Here is a 19715-nt window from a genome sequence, read left to right on the forward strand (position 1 = left end):
CACCGTGGGGCCCAGCAGCACCGCGCTTAGGGAAAGGGACACCTGCCTGGACTTCAGTGCCGACGTGCTCAGAACAGCTCGACTCAAAGCCCCCGACGCCTGGAGCCCACGGGCCGGCCACGGGGCGGGCAGAACGGAGGCAGGGCCTGGTGACGCGCGCAGCCGCCCGGCCCCCCGAGGCGCTCCGGGGGCGGCAGAAGCCGCGGCTGCGGGCACCCGGTGATCAGCAGCTTCCACACAACACGCCCACTCACGCATCACGTCTCATGCAGAGTTTTTTGGCAAAACATCAATCCCCCAGGTGACTCAGCCCCCCTACAGCCCAGATGTGGTGCCTTGAGACTTCTGGCTTTTCCTCAAACTAAAGTCACCTTGAAAGGGAAGAGGTTTCAGACCATTCATGAGATTCGGGAGAACACGGCAGGGCAGCTGATGACAGAACTGTGTGAGGTCCCAAGGCGCCCGCTTTGAAGAGGACCAAGGTGTCCTTGTCCTGTGTCCAGTGTTTCTTGTGTCTTCAATAACTCTTTTTCACATTTGTGGGAGGACTCCTTCTGGGCAGACTCACATGAACTTCCCCAACAGCCAGACCCACGGGACGAGGCGGGTCAGTGGTTGCCAGGGGCTGCGGCGTGTCCCAAAACGAGGGTCGCAAAGGCAGCATGGTGCTGCTCAGGAGGCCCTCAGCGGAGGGTGAGCAGGCGCGTCTGGGAAGGGGACATGAGGGCTGGCGCAGGCCCTCCCAAGCACTCGGTTTCCCCAGGGAACCCGGCTTCCCGGCACAAGCCCGTCAGCGAGGGCGGGGGCTGCACTCTGCAGTTCTGGGCGCAGCGTCTTCTGAGGCCCGACCCCGCGCCGGGTAGTGACCTGCACTACAGGGCGGGGCCTTCTGTCCTGCGCTCCCAGCTGCCCTGGAGCGAGGCCCGCGCAGGCCCCCCGCCCCTCCCGCCTCGCGCTGTGGGCACAGACCGGCCTTCGGCCACAGCCTTGTCCCCTGTGTGACCGGCGCCTGAACCTTTCTACTCTGACCTGACTTCTGAAGTCACTCGTCCACCTGGCAAAAACACGCGTATATAAATTAATACACAGGCGCGCGCACCCCAGGCTCAAATGGCAACGTCAAACCCAATGTTAAAAAAAAAAATCAGAAGAAAACAGAAGGGTTTCCGACCCCTGGGAAGGCGGGGTTCTCCAACGATGGCCAGCAGCACCCCTCACAGAGGAGGACGGCCAGCAACCGCGTCTACGTCCACACGCTCCGTGCACGGCCGCCCCCGCACAGCTCCGCGAGCCATCGAGGACGGGAGCCCGGGACCACGGGCGCTTTCTGGCTCACAGGCTGACGGGACCCAGCCCGGCAGATGGACGGGGCAGGTGGGCCGTCCTCCCAGATCAGGGAGGAGCAGACACCTGCTGGCCCCCCAGTCCCCCGAGGGCGGGCGGCCAGGGCCAGAGGGGGCCTGCAGCCAGGTCGTCTGTGGGGGGGACGCAGACCCACCGCACGTGCCCGGCACAGCAGGTTCTGAAACTCAGGGGCGGGGAGACCTACCGCCTGCGGGGGGCTCCGCCTGAGTCCCACCACAATTTAAAGACGCACTGGTGTCGTCTGTGGGGAGACGCGGAGAAGGAAATGCAAACCTAGAGACCGGGCGAGGGCGGCACCAGGGGCTGCGGGGCGCCCGTGACCGGGGACGCGCGTGCCGAGTCCGCCCGCCTCCGCGCTTCCCGCCGTTTACCGTCTCAAGGGAGACGCAAGGCGGCGTCCACGGCGGACCCACGCCACAGCTCCTCTCCGAAGACACGCCCGGGTGCCCGGGCCAGCCGCAGACCGCGGGTCCCGAGCGCAAGGACAGCCGCCCATCCTCACCCACAGACTGAGGCCCCAACCTGAGTCTGCGGAGCTCGCCCTGCGCAGCCCCGCCCCCCGCAGCTGCCGAGGAAGCAGCTGGCGCCCAGGAGCCCTGGGGCTGCGGGCGGGGCCGGGGCCGGGGCCACTGTCAGGCCCCCCAAGGCTGACGATCCCAGGGCCAGGGTGCTGCACGGGGCGGGGGGGGGGGGGCGCCCAGAAGAGGAAACGTGGCTCTGCTCTCAGGCGCCCCCGGGGAAGCCCTGAGGGAGGGGCCCGCGACCGAAGCCTCCCAGAAGACGCAGCAGCTTACAAGGCCGCAGGCGCGAGCTGGGGTGGCAGGAAACGCACAGCACGGCTCAGGGGCCGCAGAGCCAGGAGGGAGCCCCCGGGCCCCTAGCCGGCCAGAGCCGAGTGGACACCACTTGCCACAGAGGTTCAACACTTTAATAGGGACGCTGCGGCGGCCTGACGGCGCAGCCGACGCGTCTCTCAGGGAGGCTGATGGTGCACCCCACACACCGCGGGGGCGGCGGACAGACACGGCGCTCCAAGGGCACGGGCCGCCTCCCACCCACCGGCCTGGCTGGGCCGGAGCAGCAGGCCTCTCAGAGCCACGGCCAGGCCGAGGTGGGCCTGGCCCTCCAGCGCTGAAGGGCAGGACCAGGCACCGGCAGTCCTTGCTGGGAGGCCCGCGCCTCGCGGCCCGCCGGCCCTCTGCTCGCCGCGCCCGGCCGCCCCGGCCGCCCCGGCCGCCCCTGCCGCACAGCGCGCTGCCGGGACCCGCAGCACAGCCCGCAGGGGGCTCGGCAGGCCCGGGGCCCAGCCTCAGGCCGGGGCTGGGTGCCCCCCTGGAGGCGGCTCCCGCCCTCCACGGTGAGGCTCAGGCCCAGCACGGCAGCTCCTCACCCACTGGCCGGGGCTGCCTGGCACCCGGGAGAGGTGACTAGAGCCCCGCCAGGTCCACGATAGCCTTGATGAAGACGGCGTCGTCACGCACGTAGGAGCTCCGGGCCTCCACCCTGGAGACGGGGCAGAAGAGGGGGCATCCGCTCGCAATGTTCATGTCGCTGACAGGCCTCTGGAAAGAGGACGAGGTCACATCGGGTTTGAAGGCGTCGATCACGTGCTCTCGGTTGTCCTGGTCGAGCAGCATCAGGGTCACCTGGGAGGGCAGTGCCGGGAGGACCACGTGAGCCTGCATGCCCCCCGCCAGGCCCCTGGGCTCGCTGGGCCCATGGTGGCATTTCCGTCGGGGCCCCGAGGCCGAGCCCCACACTACAGACCTGCGCCCCGCCCCCCACCCCCGCCCTGCCCCCCTGCGTCTCCCAAGTGAGGCCCCTCGGCCACGCCCACACCCTGCCCCTTTCAGGAGGCGCACCTGCCGGGCTAGGACCTCCTCCATGGAGCCCCCAGCAGCCCTGGGTCTGGGGGAGGAGCGGGCACAGGCCGCAGCCCGGCCACGCCCCTGCCTCTGCCGCCGCCTCCCCAAGGCGGCACTTCAAAGCACGTGGGCTCCAGCGGCCGTGGTGTGGCGCTGATGACCACCGGAGCGCGCGCGCGGCAGGGGCGGTGGGGCCCAGCACACACGAGCTCCCGCGCTGCTGCCCATGCCCCCGCCCCCGCTGGCCCCGAGGCAGCCGCGGAGAGCAGCTCGCGCACCTTTTGGTTGAAGGGCCAGCGCAGGAGGGCGTCGTTGGGCCCCTTCATCACCACGAAGAAGAGGGACAGGTGCGTGCCCCGCCCAGTGCCATCCCCGTTCAGGTACAAACGCAGACACATCTTGTAGCCGTACCTGCTGGTGTAGAAGGCTGCGGGGCGGGGACGGGGACATGAGAAGGGGACATGAGAAGGGGACATGAGGCGGGGGCTGGGCCCACCCAGCCGCCATCGCCCAGGAACAGAGAGCAGCCCCCACTCCCTCTGCACACCGCCCTCTAGGAGACCCACGGGCTGGGGCGGACGGGCGCAGGGACAGCCAGCAGCTCAGCCAGCGCGGACACGGGGGCACCGCCGCCTGGCCTGAGGCCTCCCACGGGTGCGGCCACCCGCCTGGCGGCCCCACTGAAACAGGTGCCACCCCCCCGCGGGGACGTGACGCTGGCTCCCGAGGGGCTGTCAGCACACGGCAGACACACGGCCCCGCCCCGGGAGGCACAGCCGCTCCGGGCACGAGCAGGGCACGGACGCCAGCCCGGGGGCACGGGGCGCCCCAGACGGCACCTGGGGAGAAGATGGCGGGTGTGCGGCCGGCCACGGCCTCTTGGCGCTTCCTGGCGAAGTCCGAGATCTTCCAGACGAAGACCCCGTCGAAGGTGGACGCCTCCATCTCGTGCACCTTCTTCTCCAGGTCGGCCACCGCCAGGTCCTTCAGGCCGAGGCTCCTCTCCAGCTGCTGCACCTGGGGCCCAGAGCCCCGTGAGGGCGCAGCGGTCAGCACCTCGCCCTGCGGACACCGCCTCCCGCCCCGCGGACGCGGCCCCCAGCCCCCGTGAGACCTCCGCCCCCTCCCTGCCCCCGCTGGCCCCTCGGCGAACGTGGCTCAGGCGGGGGCCCCGCGCAGAGGCAGGCCGCAGGTGCCGTGCCGGAGGTCAGGCTGTGCCCGCGGCCCAGGCCCCGGACGCCCCAGCCAGGCGCCAACCTTGTTGCTCAGGGCTTCGATCCGGTCCTGGTCCAGCCGGTGCTGCCGGCCGCAGGCCTCGGCAGTCATGGCCACCCGCTCCACCTCGCGGTTCAGGACGCAGACGATGTTCTCGAAGGTGGCCGTCTTCCTCTCCAGGGCCTCGCACCGGCGCAGCAGCTCCGCCGCCGCAGGGGGCTGCGGGCCCGGGGCCAGAGCTCCGGCCTCCCAGCCGCCCCCCAGGCCCTGGGGTGGGCATGCGGCCTCCACAACGCGCAGCAGCATGGCCAGGTGCTCGCGGAGCCACTGCCCCTCGTGCTCCTGCTGCTTCTCGCCCTCCACCTGCGGGCCAGACAGGGAGGCTTGCGCACGCGCCCGGGGCCTTGGCAGGGCCCACACGCCCGCAGGAGCAGGCGATGATGACCCACGTCAGGGACACTTCCACCGCGTCTGCCTGCCCGCGTTTCCTCTGTCACTGTCGGAAGTCAAGCGCGTTTCAAACCACAGACCTTCCCGCTGACCCGCTGGCTCGTGTTCAAAGTAACAGAGAAAGTGCCCCCTCCCCAAGTTCCCCAGGGGATGGAGGGCGGGGCGGGCCGGGCCAGGCCGCCTCAGGCAGCCTGTCACATGGAGCCGCCTCTGGAGCCAGACTTCTTCTAAACCTCCACCACGAATTGTAAAACGCCTGACCCTCTCAAAAAACTCAAAGCAGGAACAACAAGCGTGCACGTGCGGCGCCTCCACCCCAGGGAGCAGGTGCCATGGTGCTCGGTCAGGAGGCCCCAGGTCCCCAGGGAGCGGCGGGGACCGCTGTGCACACCACGCAGGGGAAGGCCAGCTGGTGCCACCCGGCACCCAGAGGGCAGGCCGGACCGACAAGGCCTCTGCAACGAGCAGCTGTGCTGGGACCGGACTGGGACGCGCCCTCTCCAGCCTCTGAGGGGCCGAGGCCTCTCACAGCCCCTGTGCCAGGGAGCCAGCGCGGAGGCGCCCAGGAAACGAGAGCAGGCAGGCCGAGGGGACGGGGCAGCACCGTTTCCTGTGCACTGTCCTTAGAAACACAAAAGCCAGACTCCTGAGACCAGGGCAGCCGGTGGCCCCGCAGGAGCAGGGCCACTGCCAGAACCGCCGCCCGGGCCCCGGCCACTAAGGAGCACGTGCCAGGCCGGCCCGGTCTCCATGGGGCCAGGCCCCGGACGGGGCACGTGGACAGGGAGCTGCCTGGGAGGAGGGAGCCGCACAGAAAGCAGCGTGTGCCACGCAGAGAGGGCCTGAGTCTGGGAGCAGGAGGTTGGGATGCCAGAGGACGGCCGGGCCAGCGGCGACAGCAGGGACGTGAGGTCCCAGCAGCCAGGGTCCAGGCAACCCCTGGGCTTTCGGCCAGAGCGGCCGCTTTGGACAAGGCGGAGGGCTGGCGCACAGCGGGGTCTGCTACGCCCACTGGGCGGCGGGGAGACGGGAGGCGCTGGGCGCCTGCAGCGGGTGGCGTGGTCAGCGCCAGGGCCGCGAGGACGTGGACCCCAGGGGGAGAAGAGCAGGCAGGGAAGCCGATGGCCACGCTGCAGAGCACAGGCAGCCGGGCAGGTGGCGGTCAACTGGCAGTCAGTGGGGGCTGCTGAAAACCAGGTTCAGGAACAGTACGCGGTGCAGGAGACGGGACTCCCAAGGGGACCGAGACTCACCATCGCAGGGCAGCCGACGTCATGGAACCGGCAGGGCACCAGGCACTTGCCGCACGTCTTCACGTGGTCCTGAAACTGGAAGGGCGTAGCGTCACGAGTGCCGTGCTTCTCAGCCCGGTCAGTGGGTGCGTGGGTGCCTGCCCCACCCCGCCCACCCTGCCCCTCAACGGCCTACTTCCAAAGCCAAAGGTGCACACACTCCCGCACCCACGTAAATGCACAACATGCTCCCTGGGGGCGTGGAAACCCACACAGGCACACGCACGCACACGTGCTCACGGACACACGCTGCGGGGGCACTGCCTGGGGCCAGCTCTTCGACCAATGCCAGACCCCGTCTCCTCCACCACGGCCCAGGGCACAGCAGGTCTGAGCCCACGGGCCCTGGCGCCAGAAGCCTGGTTTCCACGGAGCCGGGGAGGAAGAGGGGCCGGCCTGACGGGGACCACACACCCGCTCCGACCCGCTGTGACGCTGCCGCAGGACGCCGCCGAGACCCACGGAGCCAGAGAGAGGCCGGGGGGCCGGCCGGACAGACACACAGCCCCCAGACCCAGGGAGGACAAGGGCAGAGCGACGTCCCCACCGGCAGAGCGGCCACAGCACAGCCCAAGGGGGCCCCACCCCGGCGCCCGCCAGGGGCCTGTGAACCCCGGCCGCCAGGGGCCGGGGAGCAGCCCCAACCCTGAACCAGAGTCGGCAGCAGCAGGGGGGCCCTGAGCAGCACCCCCGAGCCAGACCACCTGCAAGAGGAGGAGAAGGCACACGGCTTCGACCCCGTCACCCACACGCAGGGTTCCCAGGGGACGGGCGGCCGAAGGCCCAGCCGAGAAACGGACCAGAGGCGCCGCGTCGCACTCTGACGTGAGGAGGACACTGATGACGCACAACCGTGCTCACCGTTTGCTCCCGTTTACGTGGGTGACGCATCACCCGAAGCGGCCCCAGAAGCCGTCCCCGGCCCCACGAGCCCGACAGGCCGTGCCAAGCGGGCTGGGGCCCAGGCTCCCCCAGACAGATGGGGCGCAGGTATCTGGGCCCCAGGCGTCCCCCTGACCCTCGGGCGCCCCCCGTGCCCGGTCCTCCCTTTGGAGCCGCATGACCCTTCATGAACTCGGGTCCTTTTCCTGAAGGAGCAACCGTAAAACTCCAAAGCAGGAGGAAACAAACGCGCCGACGGGCGGGCGGGTCCCGCAGCTCCTCGGCTCAGGGACAGCGACTCAGAGGGAGCCCTTGGTGCAGCGGGACCCAGCTGCCCACCCGCCTCCCAGAGCAGCAGGTGCGGCCGGGGCGCAGTTGGGGCTGGGGCTGCGCCAGGTCTTCAGGGGCCCAGAGTCTCTGCAGCGGGAAGAACTGTAAACACAGGAGTCAGGACCTCAACAGCCTCGTCAGCGCGGACCTGTGGTGAGTTTTCTCCGAAAAGGCCAGGGCTTCTGCTCCCGGTCCCGGAGCCCGCGCCTCGTGGCGGAGGGGCAGGGATGGGGAGGTGGCTGCCCCACATCCCGGAGCCTCAGGACAGTCAGGGGCCATGCTGTGCGCTCTGCCGCCGCCCAGCCGGTTGCTTCCATCAACAAAAACGTAACAGGAAAGCGGCCCAGACGCCCCGGACGCCCCTTCTCCCGTGGCACCAGGGCGTGCCGCAAAGCACGGGCTGCTTGTGGCCCAGGCTCGCGCCGCCCACGCCAGCCACAGAGGCGCGGGACCCAACTCACCTTCTCACGCGGGATCCTCTTCTTGCCACAGCCGTCACACGCCAGAGGGAGCTTGGGGCAGACCTCCTGGTGCGCCTTAAAGAGAAGCGGCCAGGGCGTCACGGCGGGGCGGGCGGGCATGCGGACGCCGGGGCCTGGCCCGGCACCTGGCATCACCGTCCTCGGCTCCGTGGGGCCCGCAGTTCCCAAGACCCCTGCCTCCAAGTTGTCACTAGAGGCAGGTGGGCCCCACAGGCCCCACCGAGTCTCAGAGCCATTGGAACCTCCTCTGGTGGCCACCAGAGCAGCATGACAAGGACAAGCGCTGACAGTGGCTCAGCACGAGCGAGGCCACTCGCAGCCCTGACTGAGACGTGGCCACACTGGCCGGGGCGGGGGCCGGCGGGCTTTCCAGCGACAGAGCAGCTGGAACAGCTCCGAGACGCAGCAGGTGCCTGGCACCCGCCCAACAGGCTGGCCCGGCCCGGCCTCCAGATCGGACTGTTCACAGGAAAGGGGACAGAGGAGCACGTGAGGGACACGCTGGGGCACATTCAGCCAGCACAGACTGGCCAACCTCTTCGACAAATAAACGTGAAGGGAAAATCACCCCCAGGGAACTGCTGAAGGTGAAGAGAGACCTCGCAGATGTACCGGGAAGTGCGGCGAGGCCACCTGGGTCCCGGGGCCAACCCACAACCATGGCAGAAAAATGACAAGGCGTCGCCGTTACGTTTAGACGGGGCAGTGACACAGAGCTCTGCACAGAGAAGGTGCCCGGGAGGACTTCTGGGTGGGAGAGCGTGAAACCTGGCGCTTGGGCCACCCACCCAGGGGCCGGACGCAGCCAGGCAGGGGCGCAGCCGGGCGGGGGTGCCGCAGTCCTGGGAGGGCACCGGGGCCCACCCCGCCCTCCTGCGCGTGCGTTTCATTTCTCATCTTGAGAAACAAAACCGCACCTCGAGGCGGCTGGGCCTGGCCCCCGCCCCCCGCCCCCCCGCCCCCCGCCCGGGCCCGCCCTGACCTTCGCACCGGCCCCGCCGCAGGGGGCCCTGCAGTGCCGGCAGCGTGGGCTCCTCCCGGGGCACTCCTGCTCCGCGTGCCGCTCCCTCTCGCCGAGGCGGACCTGGCCTCGGCACGCCGGGCACTCGGTCAGCAGGAACGGGCAGTGTCCTTCGTGGCAGCTCTGGCGACACAGGGGGCATGGTGTCGGCGCAGTGTCCGCAGGGCGCCCGTGGGGCGCTGTGGAGGCCATGCCGCGCACATCCTGCGGACGGCCACCCGGCCGTGGCCCCGCTGTGGGCTCCGTCTCTGTGGGCCTGCCTCCCACAGGGACCTCGTGTGGGGGCCCCATGGGACGGTCCCCCTGTGAGCACCATGTCAGTCTTGGAGCACACATCCCTGCGTGCCAGGTGGGTGACGTGGAGAGAGGGAACCTGCTGGGGGAGGAGGGCCCTCCACAGGGGGTCCCCACAAGCGGGGGCAGCTCAGGGGTCCCAGGGCCCCAAGAGGCACGAGGAGAGCCCACGCATGCCGCTCCAAGGGCGCGCACCGACACGCTGGCCACATCTCCACCCGGGAGACGCTCGGCACTTGCCGTTCAGGAGCGAGCAGAGGTGACAGGTGCACTCGAGGCCTGTGTGTGGCACCCACGGTGCACGGACCTCAGGTGCAGGGCCTCCTCCTAGACCCCCGCACACCTCCTGGAGTGGACGCCCAAATCCTGACCCTGGGCAGCCTCCCCAGCGACCCCTCGGCAGCCAGACGGGCGAGCGGACACAGGCAGCTGGGCCAGGACAGGGCTAGGCCGGGGGCCCTGACGCTGCAGTGGCTTGAGGGGGCCTCACTCCCTGTGCCCCTCCTCCCCGGGGGCACCCTCACCCTGCCCGCCCTCTGCGGCCTCCTCCCAGCTCCACCCTAGCGTGGCCTTCCTCACCCTGAGGGCGCTGTGGCTCCGGTACAGCCCCACCAGCCCGGAGGGCAGGGCCCAGGTCAAGGCCACTCTGAGCACAAAGCTATCGATCCACCGGAGCCAGAGGGGCCTCAGCGAAGGCCTTGGCGTAGCGCCCGGGCCAGGGCACATGGGCTCCCTGCAGGGTGGGCTCAGCAGACACTCCATGGGGTGCGGGGCAGTCTGACAGGCCCGGGGAGCGTGGGCGCTGCGGCGCAGGTGGGCAAGGGCGCACAGGCCAGCGTGGGTCTCCCCCGCCTCCACCCCGCCCCAGGCCCGTGTCCAGAGCAGTGGCCCCGCACCGCCACCGCCCAGCCCGGAGCAGGCTCCGTCAGCTCCCGGCCCAGGGGGCCCTTCAGAGGGAGGCAGGGGCGTCTGAGGCGGCGGCGTTCGCTCAGCAGAATTCCCACGAGGACTGTGAGTGCAGAGCAGAGACCGAGCCCCCGGCCCTCTGCTGGTCGCGCCCGCGCAGCCCCTCCCTCCAGAGCAGCCGGCCCGACCACGGCACGCCCGGCAGGCGGTCCCCAAACGCCCCCCCCCCCCCCGCCCCGAGCTCTTGGGGAGCGCCAGACGTCACCGCAGAGGCAAAACATTCCAGGGCAAGGCAGGGTTTCCCCGTCTCTCCACGCTGCCATCTGCCTGCGGTGCAACGTGAGCACCTCGCGACGCTAGCCCGACCCAAGTGTCCCGGCCATGCGCCAAGGCGGCTCAGAGCTGACAGCGGGGCTCGGGGGGGCGGGGCGCACCTGAGCCCTGAGGCCCGTGGCGCTCACAGGTGGGGGAGGTCTGATCCATATGTCAAAGGCCACGGCCAGCATGTCCTAGAGCAGCGCCGCCCTCCCACATGACCAAACCAGCTCTCAGGGACTTTCCGGAGCTCGGGGGCAGCCAGGGACTTTCCAGCCTGCGTGCCTGCCGGCCGCAGTGGGAGCCGGGGCTGGCTGCCGTCCCTCCCTCAGCCGGAGACCCAGGAAGCCACCACCTGCACCGCAGGCCTGGAGGCGGCAGAAATCGCAGAGGAATCGGGAGTGGGGGTTAGCCCACCTGTCGCCAGGGGCTCCTGGTCCTCTCAGAGGGCCGCACGGCGCCCCACGCCCCACACGGCCTGCCCTCCCAGGAGAGACCCTGCCCCCACGGTCCCTCTGGGCAGCCGGCAGCAGAGGCTGCAGGTCCAGGCGCAGCCTGGCGGCCCCTGGGCAACAAGACCTCTGTCCCCGGGGGCGGAAGTCTCTCGCTCTCAGGATGGGCCCAGAAAGGTGTGGGGAGCCCAGGGCTGCTCTGCTCCCAGGCTCCCGCGCATCAGCTTGTCCACCCCCCGAGTCTCCTCCCAGGCCCGGCCCAGCAGCTCCTCTGGCAGAGCACAGGGCACAGGGCACAGGGCACGGCCGATGGCCCGAGGCCCCGCCACTCAGCGGCCCAGGGGGCAAGCGCACGTGGCAGGAGCAGGAAAGGGGAAGCCCACCCAGGACGCCAGGATCCGAGGACCCCCATGCAGACCCGATGCCCCCTCCCCGCGGTCCCCGGCCGTGGTGCTCGGTCCCAGGCCACTCTGCACCTGAGGACAGCACCCCCGGCCCCTGGCCGCCACAGCCGGCACCTCCGGCCCGAGGCGGGCTCTCCCAGGGCCCCCGGGCGCCTGCCCAGGTCCGGCTCGTCCCGCTGCGCACAGGGCCCCCGGGCCCCTGCACGCTCCCGCCTGAGTCAGGGTCCCCTTCCTTTTCGTGGCGGGGTAACGCTCCAAGGTCTGAACTCGCCACATCTCGTCTGTCCCTTCACCAGCTGGTGGGCGCTTGGCCCCTGTGAGCCTCACGTAAAGGTAACCACCTGAAACGTCATTGCTAAGGGTGCTCACTGAGAAGAGAGGCGACCACGTAACTGTACGCCCCGACACCGCCCAGCCTCCAGGCCGCAGGGTCCGCACGAGGTGCGGTCACACAGAAGCCCCCGTGTGCTGACGCAGGGACACAGGGCACCCGGCCTGGAGGAGACACGGCCACGGGGAGAACACGCACGCCAGCCCCTGCCTGCCGCAGGCCAGGCCCCTTTCCGTGAGCCCAGGAAGACGGAGCCGCCCTGTGGGGCCAGAAAGCCGGCTTCCGGAACGCGCCGGGCTCGCTGCGGCGGTTCTCGGGCGGCACACGCCCCGCGCCTCACCGCGAGCCCCACGGCAGTGGCTGCTGCCCCGTCCACGGGCCCGAAAACGGAGGCCACGCTACACAGGGTTCGCGGGGCAGGTCTGGGCCCGGCACAGTCAGGTGTCTCAGCAGCGTAAGCGCCGGCTGAGGCCCCACAGATGTCAGGCAGGCAGGCCCAGATGGGGCTGTGCGGGTTCCGGGGCCACCCCCGCCCGCGCGTGGGAAGGGACTTCCTCCCTGGGAGGCTGGGCCACGGGAAGGACCTACCTCGTACTCTTTGAGGGTCCCCTTCCAGGTGCAGCCCTCACTGGGGCAGACGGCCGGCAGGCTCTCCACCTCCCTGCGGGCAGCGTTGTCCGGGAAAGCCTGGGGGGACAGCGGCCTCGTGTGGAGCCTCCTCAGCCCTGACCCCTGCCCCGCGTGGCCCAGCCCCCTGTACACGGCCCGTCCAAACCGGACGCCACTGCGGCTCCGGGTCATCCCCAGTTGCTGAAGTTCCATCAGCCACTGGTGCTGAAAAGAACGCAGAACGTTTTCTGTTCGCGTCAACACTCAGCCGCGAGACCCCACTTACCGAGGTGCTTTCTAGAATCGAAACGCCCTCCTCATAGATGCCCTCGTGCACGCAGGCGGCGCAGTTCTGGGGCCCAGAGCTGTGGGAGGGAGGCGCTGCGTGAGAGCGGCGGCCAGGGACGCACGTCTGCCGGCCCACGTGCTCTCACCGTTCCCAAGTCAGCGACACGCACACGTGAACGTGAGGATCAAGAGGTTAAGAGCAGTGAGGAGGGGGCCCCTCAGAGGGTCGCCCCACTGTGAACAAGGCGCCGCCACTCAGCACCGACACGCCGCCCCCAGCCGCGCCGCACCCCCAGGGCCTGCCAGTCCACGGCGACCCGCCCTCACGGGGCCCCTGCTGCGCTCTCCCAACACTGAGCCTGCGCCGTCAGCACGGGTGCGCCCGGAGCGTGGCCCCACGGCCTCCCCACACCGGCCCGCCCGCCTGTCCCTGCACCTGAGGATGCTGCTCAGGCAGAACGAGCAGTAGCGGTGGCCACACTGCGCCTGGAAGGGCCTGCGCAGGACGTTCTTGCAGGCAGAGCACAGGTACTTGTCCTCCAGCTTGGTCCCCAGGATGGTCTTTGCGAAGCCGAATTGCAGCACGTCCAGGGTGCCGGGAGGGGTCACGCTGGCCGCAGCCATGGAAGCCGCGTCCCCGGGAAACCAGCAAGCCTGAGGAGGGACAGAGCGCATCACGGCGGCCCCAGAGGCGCCCGATGCCCCGGCGCTCCTCCGGGGACAACGCCCTGGCCTGGCGGTCAGGGCTCCGGGCCGGCAGGGTGGCTGCGAACCTGAGAAGGACTTGGGTGCTCTGGGCACCCGGGGAAACAGTTCAGCCCCACCCTCCGTCACCGCAGGGAAAGTAGAGGATGCCCGCGCCGCCCCCCCCCGCCGACTCCAGCAGCCCTCGGCCTCCTTGGGGGTGGTGGCTCCCAGGGCCTGTGCCAGCCGCTGGGGGGGTGGGGGCAGCCCGCCCTCCAGGGCCTCGCCTGCAGCAGCCCTGCCCGCCGCCACCACAGCCCCCCTCACTTCAGGGCCACGGCCCTCCGGCACCCACCAGGCCTTGGCAAGGTCCCCAAGGCGAGGCAACCAGGGCAGGAGACGGCGGGGGTCCCACGGCATTCAGAGATGTGGAGACCTCCCATGGAACTCACAGTCCAACCCCCATGACCTCAAACAGCCCAAGAAAAGGGGCAGGAGCCCAGGAGCCCTTGGACGGAGGCGCTGTCCCCTCCAGGACACTCGAGACCCCGGCACCCACCGGCCTCTGCAGACACCCAAGGGCTCTCCTCCCCATGCCCGGAACAATCACGAGTCTGCCTGCGGTCCAGGCGGGAGCCTGCGACGGTCCAGCCAGCCAGCGCTGCAACGCGGCCCCTCCCGGGAGAGGCAGGGTCTGCACAGAGCAGACGACACTCCGAGGCTGCTCCACCGTCCTAGGCTGGCCTGATGCCACAGGAAACAGCGGCAGGCGGGGCGCCGTCGGGCAGAGCCGCGCTGGGTCCTCGCGGTCAGCCCTGGCCCTGGCCCTGGGGAGGCCTCACACCTGAGGGTACCGCCCTGCTCCCGACAGCTGCCCGGCCTGCGCGGACGCCCCCGGCCCCAGCAGGCGCGGTGCCCAGGGCCACGCCACGCAAGGGCGCACTTGTGGCTCATCCACTCGCTCGCAGGCCCACATGCTGTCTGACCGCGCGACTGCCCTGGGCCCTGGCCAGTCCAGCTGCCCACCCTACGACTGGGCGGCCTCGCCCTCTCCCGCCCACATGGCGCAGACGCAGAGCACGGGACGGCGGCCCCGAGGCAGAAGCCCTCTGGGCGGAGGCTGTGCCCCGCAGCTCCGCCATGCTGAGCACGCTGCCAGGGCGCCGTGCAGGGAGGGCGCGCAGCCACACCGGGGCACCCTCCTCAGAACACGCCGCGTGTGCTGCTCTGCGGCCTTTTTCTGGGCACGCTACCCAATCGATGCCACGAACCGTTCCCAGTTTAAAATGAGGGCTCTAAACGTCAGACAGGGGTGCGAAACACCCGAACACAGCTGGGGCCCAGCTTCTTGGCCGACTGGCCACGCCTTCTAGGGCAGACGGGACCCGTTTGACAGCTCCACCGACTCAGACTCCCGTTAGAGGCAAAAACAGTGTCTCCCTTGACTGAGAGAAACAGGAGAAGGCCCCAACACACAGCCGGGCCTTGTCCTCTGTCCCTCTGCTCCCGCCTGCTTGGCGGTCACAGCTACCTAACACACAGAGGGAGGGGTCCGAGCCCACCTAGCACCAGGGCCCGGCCCCAGGTCAGATGGACAAGGGGTGCTCACGTGCGCTCTGGGCATTCTTAGGTCTTCCACGTTCCATTCCAACCTCACCCAGCGACGTGCTTTAACTTTCAAGAGCTACAGTGAAAACAGCACAGGACTCCAAGGTGTCCTGCTGAAGGTGACCGCTCCTGCAGCCCTCTCACGCCCGCCACCCAAACCCTGGGAGAAACCGTGCGTGTCCCTGGCCCATCCGAACCTCCCCGTGGCCGAAGGCACTCGCAGCCCGGGGCTCCCCGGCTGCCCGCTGCGCAGACGTGTCCAGGGGGGGACCCTGCCCTTGGGCAGCAGCCACAGGGGGTCCAATGTCACAAGTGCTTCGACTCAGCACCAAAACGCCCTGCGCACTCTTTCAAGCTTCCACTCCAGTTCCAAGCCCTGACTCCCTCAAGGAAGCTGGTTAAAAGCGAGAACTATGAACTCTATCCATTTGCGGTGACTCGCCTACGGCCCACCCGTCCCCAAAACGCGCTCCTGACCCGAGTGCGCTAGCCTCCCAGGACAGCCACACCCTCTGTGGAAAGGGCGTTCCCACCAGACACAAAGCAGCGGTCGTGGAGTGAGTTCAGCTCCGCGGCACCGAGGTCAGGCCATGCCGGCCCACGGCGAGGGTGAGGGGCCCGGGGCAGCCGTGGCTCCTGCGGTGCAACAGGCGATGCGCCAGGCGTTTGCTCGGTCTTCTTCCCAGATTCCGACAAAGAGCCCCCCAAACCCCAGGACCTCCGGGAGGGGTGCGGACAGCAGAGCATCTTTTGTTACTCCCAAGCGCCTCTTCCTGTGGACACCAGCCCACCCCCAGCTCCAGGGAGGGGAGATGGAGCTGCGCACTGACTCAGTCGCCAACGGCCGACACGCTGACCGACCGTGCTCCACGGCGGACCCCACAGGACCCCACAGGGCCGGTTCAGAGAGCTCTCGGGCTGAGTGCGCGCCAGGTGCCGGCAGGGCAGCCAGCGGAGGGGCCACAGGAGCCCCCGCCCGCCCCCGCGGGGCTGTCCCTCGTGAGCGAGCGTTTCCCTGCAGAGGCCCTGGAGGCTGCTGCGTGCCTGGCACGCGCGCGTGACTCGGCGAGATCCGGAAGCGACCTTCCCAGGAGCAGGCTGTGTTGTTACAGCGGCCCAACGCTGCCCGGACTACGTCGCGTCCGACTGCGGAGCACACGCCTCGGGGCTGGGGGACCCGTGCTGCCACTCACCCCGCGCCGCACCCCATCACACCCCAGGTGCAGGAGGAACCTCAGACTCCCCGTCCCGCGGACGGCAGCTCCTGCTCAGCACGTGCTGGGGCTCCACGCCCGGTTCACACCTGCATGTGACAAGCCCACCGAAGGGACACTCACGAACCTTAGCCACGCACGGCCACGGGACGCGCCCCCAACAAGGGAACGTGCTCTCAAACCGCAGCTCCGTGCCGAGGCCCCCTTGTCTCGGGCTCAGCATGAGGCCGAAGAGCTGAGCGCGCCCCGCGTACCCGGCGCCCGCGGGCCCTGCGGCCCAGGCCCCGCCCTCCCACGTCGCCAGCACCCCCCTTCTCCTGCTAAAACCCAGAGCTGCCATCAGGGAGGAGCCGGTTCCTTGCGAGACAGCAGTTCTGTCCCAAGTCGCGTGGCCCGGAGGACCACCCTGCTCCCCTCATCCGCCTCTCTGGCGTCCGAGTGTGTGTGTGTCCAGGACCGCCGCACACCCTCGTCCAGTTGCTGGGGCCGAATTCTTGGAGACCAGGCTCGCCCACCCGCCCGCCTCCAGCATGTCCGTGAACCCCGGGGCTCCACCTCCCGTGACCAGACGGAAACGGACCACACGGCTCTGGCCCTGGCCCGTCCACTGGGACCGGGCTCTCCACTGCAGGCTCTCCAGGCCCTACCGGCCACCAGGGGGGCCCTTAACATGCAACTGGGCCTCTTGCTCCTCCCTCGGACCCCCAAGATGTCCCCAACTCCACCCTGCCAGCCAGAGGGCCTCTGCTCTCAGGACAGCCTCCCTGAGGACCCTCACTGCCTGTTTCCTCTAGAAGGTGAGCGCCAGGAGGCAGGGACCTGCGGGATTGGGGGGAGAAGGGTCCCAGGCCTGTGCAGCGGGCACGTGAGCGACTTCCTGCTCTCCAGGCTCCCCGCCCGAAGCTCCCACTGATCGGGCCCAACCAGGGCCCCCACTCCCAGGGCTGTGCCGGCCAGCCGCCCCGGCCTCCCCCCGCCCCCGCCCCCTGCGCCTAACCACAACCAGTCCTCGAGACCACCTGTGCAAATGCCATCCGCACCCCTGCTGGGCCCTGCAGGGGACGCAGCCCCCGCCCTGCTCCACAGCCCAGCACTTCTCAGCGCAGACTCCCAGGCGGCTGCTGCAAGCCCACCCCGCCCTGCCCAGGCTCAGCCCCTCCAGGCAGCGGCGCGCCCTCCCTGTGGACACGCAGTCCGGCTCACAGGGACGGCGGGAGCATCTAGCACAGGTCTGGACTCGAGGGCAGAGAGAAGCTGCGCCCTTCTTGGCAGAGTCGTAGGGCCTGTGGGTAAATTTTTCTGGATTCTCCCCCGGACCTTCCCGCGCCCCCCTGCTCATGCCCTCCCAATCTGGCGTGGGAACCCACCGGCCAGGCCACACCCAGCCAGGACGCAACTGCAGGACGGGGGTGGGGAGGCGGCGCTCCCACTGCCGGGGGCAGGGGAGGGCAACCCAGGCACTGGAAACTCAGGGTGGAAAGGCCTCCTTCTTCCTGGAGAAAGGGCTTCTTTTTCCAGCAACGAGTGGTCGCTGTAAATCTGGGCCCTAGTCCCCACCCACTGCTGAAACAACGCATCCCTTCAGGTCCCCAGAGGAGTGACGGTCAGGTTTATCTCCTCAGTAAGTTTGGAGACTCCTGAAGAGACAGAAGCCGGCTGACAGCCCCGCCCCGGGCGTCACTGCACCAGGCGGGGGGCCCGTGGCCTTCGCTGTCCACTGTTTGCACCGCGGCCCCGTATGGGGCTGGGGAGACGGGCGTCACCGCTCATAGAGTCGGCAGGGCCACATGGCGCAATACAGCCTCAGTGGCAGAGGTCGGGGGCGCGGCGGGACACAGGAAAGGCTGTCCCAGGACAAAGGACCAGCAGGCACAGCGCAAGAGGCCCAGGCCACAGCCAGAGCCTTTGGGAGCCGAGGCCTCGGGGCGCTGAGCAGGGGACAGTGGCTGGGGCCGGGGAGCAGCCGCCCGGGCGTGTGCGGGCGCTGCCGCTTCGGCTGCTGGGAAAAGGCCTCAGCAAAAGCAGTTCTTAGGGTTTTGTTCGGCTGAAATTCAAGCAACAGTAAACTTTGTGGCATGTAAATTATACTGCAGTAAAGCTGTTAAAAAAACACTCAAGCGGCAATTTCAGGCAGGCTGGGACGTCCCCCTAAAAACCAGTAAGCGGGTGGCTAAACATCGCAGCCCCGTGACAGGCGTCCCCTGGGCACCTCCTCGTGCGCTGGGAGTCAGGGTCGGTGTCGCAAGCGCACGGATCGTCTGCTCTCGCCAGCAGCGGTCGGGGGATCTCCACTGTCACCATCGAGGGTGACCCCACCTGGTCCACGTCCCCGGCCCCCCCCCCCGCCCCCGCCGGCGCTCACCTGCCGGACAGGACGAGCGCGCCGTCCCAAGGAGCGCGCCAACGCAGGGGCCCAAAGAGAGAGACCACCCGGCCTCCGCCCCAGCGTCCTGGGCGGAGGGGGCGGGCTGCGGGCTGCCCCGCGCCCCCTGCCCGCCACCCTGTCGCGAACCGGCCGAGAAACGCTTCCGCGAACAGCAGAATGAATGGGAGGCTGGGACCGGCAGCGGGGGCGCGGGGGAGCGGGCGCGGGGGAGCGGGCGCGCGGGCAGGGGCCGGAGACGGGGTCTGGGGGCAGGTGGGTGGGCAGACGGCAGGAGGCCCTGGGGCCCCGGGGCCTGGCTGCGGGGGGCAGCAAAGGGAGAAAAGGCGGCCCGGAGGCCCGAGTGCGGAGCGCCGCCCGAGGTGGGGGAGCCCGTCCACGCCCCAACAGGTCGGAGGGCCCTTCCGCGGGCACGAAGCGAGCCCAGGGAGGCCAGGTGAGCCCACCGCCGAGCCCGGGGAAGGACGGGGTGAGACGCCCGCAGGCCGCAACGGAGACTCGGGGCAGCGACGCCGGGGACGGGGCGGTGCCGTCCGCCCGGGGTGCCTGACCCCGCGCCATGGACCGCGGGACGTGACTTCGCGTTGTGGACCCCCGGCAGGGCGCCCGCGGGCGTTCGCGAACTTTCCGGCGCCGGCCCCGCGCCTACTTTCAGTTTCCGGTTCCCGCGCCTCGAAAAATCCCCTCAGGCCCGCGCGGCAGCGGCAGCGGCCCTGCCCTCCCTGCCCGGCCTCCTAGCGTCGCGCGTCCTCCACCCAGACCGCGACCCCTGATCGCCCACCCCGACGTCGACCCTCGCAGACGGACTCACCAACGGCCGCCGCGCGCCCAGAACTACACGCCAGCCCAGCCGCCGCCGCGGCAGCCGTCGCCGAGGATCCACCCCCGAGCCCTCCTGACGGACTGACACAAGAGCCTACCAGGAACATGCAGGGGGCCGATGCGGGCGCCGATTGGCCAGATTTCCCCCCGGCCCTCCTCCTCCTGCCGTACTTTGACGGACTGACACAAAAGCCTACCAGGAGCACGCAGGGAGCCGCAGCGGGCGCCGATTGGGTGGAGCAGCCGTGACGTGATACTTCATTCATTTCACCTAGGTTTTCCGAGCGGAGCTCGCCGGGCTTCCTCGCGGCTCGGTGGCCGCGGAGCTCCGTGCGCCGTGAGAGGACGGAATTCCTGCAGCAAAACCCTCGCTGTTCCTCCAGGAGAACCTGGCCGGTGTCCACGAAGAGTCAGGCGCAGGCCGAGGGCACCGCGACGTTGCCTTTCCCACCGCAGCTTGAATTAGGTTTATAAGAAGCAGCACGAAAGGACCCCGCCCCCTT

The 19715-nt window shown here is 69.7% G+C and overlaps 1 protein-coding gene across 1 annotated transcript; it reads right to left on the reverse strand.

The window, feature by feature from the left end:
• Positions 1 to 2759: 2759 nt before the first annotated feature.
• On the reverse strand, positions 2760 to 19271 carry TRAF2 (TNF receptor associated factor 2). Its single transcript, XM_054584773.1, has 11 exons — positions 19202 to 19271; positions 12938 to 13155; positions 12500 to 12578; positions 12193 to 12291; positions 8864 to 9025; positions 7861 to 7935; positions 6149 to 6223; positions 4488 to 4808; positions 4070 to 4247; positions 3509 to 3657; positions 2760 to 3011 (listed from the first exon to the last, which is right to left on the reverse strand). The coding sequence occupies exons 2-11, from the start codon at positions 13123 to 13125 to the stop codon at positions 2793 to 2795; spliced, it is 1545 nt and encodes a 514-aa protein (XP_054440748.1). The 5' UTR covers positions 13126 to 13155; positions 19202 to 19271; the 3' UTR covers positions 2760 to 2792.
• Between the last annotated feature and the right edge of the window lie 444 nt (positions 19272 to 19715).

This window comes from Pteronotus mesoamericanus, unplaced genomic scaffold (genome assembly GCF_021234165.1).
Source record: "Pteronotus mesoamericanus isolate MK-2021 breed Mesoamerican mustached bat unplaced genomic scaffold, CSHL_Meso_final contig_78, whole genome shotgun sequence".
NCBI classification, from domain to species: Eukaryota; Metazoa; Chordata; class Mammalia; order Chiroptera; family Mormoopidae; genus Pteronotus; species Pteronotus mesoamericanus.

Bases quoted from the DNA above. Each gene is read 5' to 3' on its own strand.
- TRAF2 (XM_054584773.1), bottom strand. From the start codon at position 13,125: ATGGCTGCGGCCAGCGTGACCCCTCCCGGCACCCTGGACGTGCTGCAA. The intron at 7,936-8,863 runs GTCAGGGCGGGC...CTTCTCTTTAAG, and splicing joins GCGGCGGGGCCGGTGCGAAG to GCGCACCAGGAGGTCTGCCC. The intron at 4,248-4,487 runs GTTGGCGCCTGG...TCTGGGCCCCAG, and splicing joins TCGAAGCCCTGAGCAACAAG to GTGCAGCAGCTGGAGAGGAG.